We start from the raw sequence: 4974 nt of genomic DNA, 5'->3' as shown, positions 1-4974 counted from the left end.
TTTTTATGGCGTTTGTAGTGGTTTATTTTGTTTTATTTGGTTGTGCTAGAATTATAATGTACGGTTTTGACAACACAAAAGGTTCAATCTTACATGGAGGTATTACTCTTGTGTATAGTTTGGTTGCAATCAAAACGGAACGATTTGATTCCTTGAATTATCTACATCTTATATGGAAAAGAAGTTAGCATTTCTTAAAATATTTTTAAAATGAACTTGACATTCCATTGTACTTGTGAGAAAAACTCAACAAAAAGAAAAATCCCCTTTGACTTCTTTTAAAAAAAGATAATTTTTTGATTAAAATAGTGTGAATAGTGACCTATAGTAGCAAATAAATTTTACCTTTTTTGCCCTGAAGTCAATGTTGGTTTTTTATGAGAATTCATATAGTACTGAAAAACAAAGTCAAGCTTAATCTAAAAAATACTTTTGAACTTAACTTTTTATTTAAATATTAAAAATAATTCTTTGTATAAGGTGTATATATAACCAAGAACCAAAGTGTATTTCCCGTTGCAATCATGGGCTTTTTTACAATGGTTGCATCGCAAGTATCTGATGGAGCTTGGCGCCCAAAGATCAGAGTGAGTTTATTACTAGAGATTTTGTGTGTAGCTTAGTTCATGTGCTTGTAGTAAACGATGTAACAATGTTGAGTTGTAAGCATTTTGTATGAAGAGGTCAGGTAACCAAAGCTTCTATTTTTCTAAAAAAAAAACATAAATCAACATTTACAAACCCATAATTTAGGATGGGAAATGATTAACTAGAATCAACGGGCCGATCTACGCCTCACGATCCGTCACGTTAAGAGCCAACCACGTGTCGGATAGTCTCACACACCATAATTATTAGGATTTTGCAATATCGTATATGTTTCTGAAATATGGAAAATGTTACAGTGACAATGTAATAGTGCAACGATGCAGGCAAAAACAATTCTGCAATACAATTTCTACTGCAAAAGAATTCTGCAACATAATCCATGTTGCAAAAAAAATCTACAACATAATCTTTGCTGCAAAAAATCCTGTAACACAACCTCTTTTACAAATGTCTTCTTCAACATAACCTTTGTTGCAAGAAAATCCTGCAACACAGACTATGTTACAGAAGTGACAAAAAGTAATAGTCAGCCCATCCAACAACTCGTGAGGCGGCGGATCTTTTAAAAAAAAAAACGCCGACCGACGTGTAGCACGTTCCATTTAGTGTCGTACAGACGAAGTTACATATATATTTACCATTGACATACCAATCCGGTGCACATTACATACATGCCCAATATACATACATAGACGGTACACCCTACTACCATTACTATTAACCGGCCCGTGCAAATTGCGCAAGCGCGTGTTAATGGCTCAATTAGCATGCATGCACATTGGCATGGTCAGGAATCGAAGCTGAACAGGTCGTCATCGCAAACGTTGTTGCCAAATGATCCCTCCAACGAGCCCGACAGAAACCCCGGGCTGCTCGGCGGGGAAGGGAAGCTGTCCATGCCCGCGCCAGCATCCATGTCGACACCGGCGACCCCCACCACTGGCCAGTACTCCGCTGGCGCCGATCCCACAGTCAACGGCGATGTCCTTAAGCCAGTAACGTTGATGAACTGCCCGCCGGCGCCGTACTGCATGAACTTCCCGTGGCAAGCCGGCGACGGTGAGCCACTGGACACACCCTCCTGGGCCGGCGGCGAGGAGCTGTAGTAATTGGAGAAGCGGGAGAAGAGCATAGGGTGATGATCAGCCGCTTCTTTCATGAGATGATGAGCAAAAGCACTTGTGCTCGTGCTTGCGGTGAAACCGCTGTTAGCTCCATTGATGGGCGCGAAGCTGATGAGGTTTGCGCAGTCTGGCGGCGGGGCAGCGGCGGCGCTTTGGACGATGAGCGATGGGAACGTGGAGGGGTCCCTGCAGGTGTGCTGGCCATAGTAGTCCATGGTATACTCCGTCGGGTTGGACTCGGATTGCTGGACGTGCCTCTTGGCCTTGCAGCCTTGATCCGGCAAATGCGTGCACCTGTAGTAGCTCCTGGATATATGCCCATATATATGCAAATTAGTAATAATCCTACATATGTGAGCTAGCTGCAAGTCTACTACTCCCTCCGTCACGATTTAGAAGGCGCATCTAAACTTGCGTGCAATTTTAAAATAGACAAGGTTTAAGACGCGAAAGCAATTACTCATATTAATTAGTAATAGTACTACTCATACATGCGCCCTCCCAATTTGATGCTCACACATTAGTACTAGTATTTTCTCAGTTGATTAGGCGCATTAGTATTTACACCCGCTACATCTCACAACCAATCGATGACTACCTTGGTCCCAGAGATTTTACAAGCATGCATTCTAAACCGTGACGGAGGGAGTAATAGACTACTAACTAGCTAATACTAATACCCCAATACAACAACTGGTGCTATATAATACTCCCTTTGTTCCTAAATATAGGTCATTTTAGATATTTCATTAAGAGACTACATACGAAGTAAAATGAGCAAATCTACGCTCTAAAATATGTCTATATATATATATATATATATATTTGTATGTAGTTTTCTAATAAAATCTTTAAAAAAATTATATTTAAAAACGAAGGGAGTATAAGCATGCACATATGCATGCATGCATTTGATCAATGGAAAAGCTCAACTTCCCCTTAAAGGATAAAGTTAAAAAACCCAACTAGGAACTAGCTAGCTAGGGTGTGCAACTAGTTAATTAACCAGTTGGCAAGTGTGTACTCGTCTAGCTAGCTTCAATATCAGTGATTCCATAGTCATTCTTTGCTTATACTTGGACAGCTCGGCATATTGAAATGGTGTACCTCGGGTTAGTAGAGTCATGTATCTGTTTCTGTCCATACTTCCTCCATGACTTGCCATCTGTGAGCGTCGTAGCGGTGACCGTCCTGCTTAGAGGGCTCTTCATCCTGCCATTGAATAACAGATAGGATTAATTACCACTTCCAACTATATATGATTTGATATACCAACTGGAGTATATATGATTTGATATACCCATGCATGCATGCATGCTGAAGTAATCCTAGTGGCATGTACTCCCTCTGTTCCTAAATATAAGTCATTTTAGAGATTTTACAAAAGGAATACATACGAAGCAAAATGAATGAATCTATATTGTAATGTATGTCTATATACATCCGTATGTTACGGCCCTGTTTGGTTCATAAGTCCTAAGACTTTCTTTAGTCCCAACTTATAAGTCTCAAGTCCCTAAAAAGTTCTTACCTGTTTGGTTCCTAGGACTTAACATGAACTAAAAGACCATATTACAACTATAAGTCCTTATAAGACTCTCCTTGAAAGTCTTATTTCATAAGTCTCAACTGCCCACTTTAAGTCCCTATAAGTCCCTCATGTTTGATTTAGATGGGACTTAAAGAGACTTATAAGTTCTAAGTCCCTAATAAGTCCCTGTAACCAAACACCTCCTAGTCTTCTAGTGAAACCTCTAAAAAGACTTATATTTAAAACCGGAGGGAGTATGTACTAATTTTCAATCTGATAACACAGGAATCGGTCATGAGAGGTCGTCCCCTGATCATTGGCGCTTAAAAGTTCCCCCACTAGGTCAGCCAAATTAATATTCCGATTTGCAAAAGGGAAAGTTGAAGGACAAAATAATTTGTCAAATCGCATGCGTACTGAAGTGCATCCGGGAGATACTACTATAGCTAGCTACTTGTCGCACGGTTGATAAAAGGGTTTTAGAGTTTCCTCACCTTCCCCTCGGGCTGCTCCGGCGGTGCGGCCCGGACGACGCCGCGCCGGGTCTCTTCCTCCTCCCGCTCGGCCCCCGGCCTGCTCCTGACAACGACGACGCCACGCCACCATCGCCGGTGCCGAGAACGACCGAGAAGGCGCTCGACAGCTTGGCCATCATCCCGTCCACCAGCTCCCCCGCCTCCACGGTCGTTGGCCCAGGCGAAGACTCGTGCAACACGGTCTGCAGCACCGCCACGCGGTCGCGTACATCGACCAGGTCGTCTAAGACCGCCGTCACCGGTGAGCGCCCGCCGCCGGAAGACGCCATGCCAGCTGCGGAGAGAGGAAGCGAAGCTCTGGCGGTGGTGCTGCTGCTGCGGAGCGGAGTAGAGTCAGTATAGGGTTAGCGTGCCGCAGTTTTTATCGGCGTGCTGGACGCGAGGTGGGAAGGTGGGGGGAAAAGTAAGAGGAAGCGGCGAGGAACAAGAGGAGGCGAGCGCGTGCGGGGCAAGGCGACGTCGGGGCGTCATCGGCGTGACTCGGCCGAGTGAGCTCATCACCGATCCCTCTCATGCATGCATGGTCGTGGGGCCATGCATGGCACCGGCGCCGCCGCTATCTCTATCCGGCACAAATGGTTTGCACAGTCATGATGTGAGCACTACGATTAATATACCATTAGTTAGTTCTTACTTACCGTAAAGGGCCAATTGATGGGTGACACTTCTTCTTACAGGCCACAGAAATCGCGGTGCTCACCAAGGAAAATATAGTAAAAGAGTAAAGCCTATAACTAGCAAACTGGTCACTGGGGAAGAAAAATATTTCTAACTTTACCGGCTCTCGCGTCGTCCCCGCAGACGGCTCGGGAGCGACCTAGCCGCCGCCGCCAGCAGCCCACCCACCTCCCCGTCTTCCCCTCGCCGCCGCCGGCAGCGGTCGCCAGGCAAAGCCTGCGCGGCTCGGCGGCGGTGGGGCCACCTTTTCCTCCCCCGATGGCGGCTGGCGTGGGCCGGTGGTCTCGGCGGGAGCACGGGCCGGTGTACTCCCTCCGTTCCTAAATATAAGTCTTTTAAGAAATTTCGTTAGAAGTCTACATACAGAGCAAAATGAGTGAATATACACTCTAAAATATGTCTATATACATCTGTATGTAGTCTATTAGTGAAACCTCTAAAAAGGCTTATATTTAGAAACGGAGGAAGTAGTCCACAGTGTAATCTCTATAATCTC

The 4974-nt window shown here is 44.6% G+C and overlaps 1 protein-coding gene across 1 annotated transcript; it reads right to left on the bottom strand.

Annotated features, from left to right (window-relative positions):
- Nucleotides 1–1032: 1032 nt before the first annotated feature.
- Nucleotides 1033–4209, bottom strand: LOC123429446 (probable WRKY transcription factor 72). The gene is made up of 3 exons (XM_045113481.1): nt 3759–4209; nt 2841–2945; nt 1033–2039 (listed from the first exon to the last, which is right to left on the bottom strand). Exons 1-3 carry the CDS (start codon nt 4067–4069, stop codon nt 1397–1399), a joined length of 1059 nt encoding a protein of 352 aa, XP_044969416.1. The 5' UTR covers nt 4070–4209; the 3' UTR covers nt 1033–1396.
- Between the last annotated feature and the right edge of the window lie 765 nt (nt 4210–4974).

The sequence above is a fragment of the Hordeum vulgare genome, chromosome 2H (assembly GCF_904849725.1).
Source record: "Hordeum vulgare subsp. vulgare chromosome 2H, MorexV3_pseudomolecules_assembly, whole genome shotgun sequence".
NCBI classification, from domain to species: Eukaryota; Viridiplantae; Streptophyta; class Magnoliopsida; order Poales; family Poaceae; genus Hordeum; species Hordeum vulgare.
This window is presented reverse-complemented; position numbering and strand designations above follow the sequence as displayed.

Bases quoted from the DNA above. Each gene is read 5' to 3' on its own strand.
- LOC123429446 (XM_045113481.1), bottom strand. From the start codon at position 4,069: ATGGCGTCTTCCGGCGGCGGGCGCTCACCGGTGACGGCGGTCTTAGAC. The intron at 2,946-3,758 runs GTGAGGAAACTC...ATTCAATGGCAG, and splicing joins CGGAGCAGCCCGAGGGGAAG to GATGAAGAGCCCTCTAAGCA. The intron at 2,040-2,840 runs GTACACCATTTC...GCATATATCCAG, and splicing joins CATGACTCTACTAACCCGAG to GAGCTACTACAGGTGCACGC.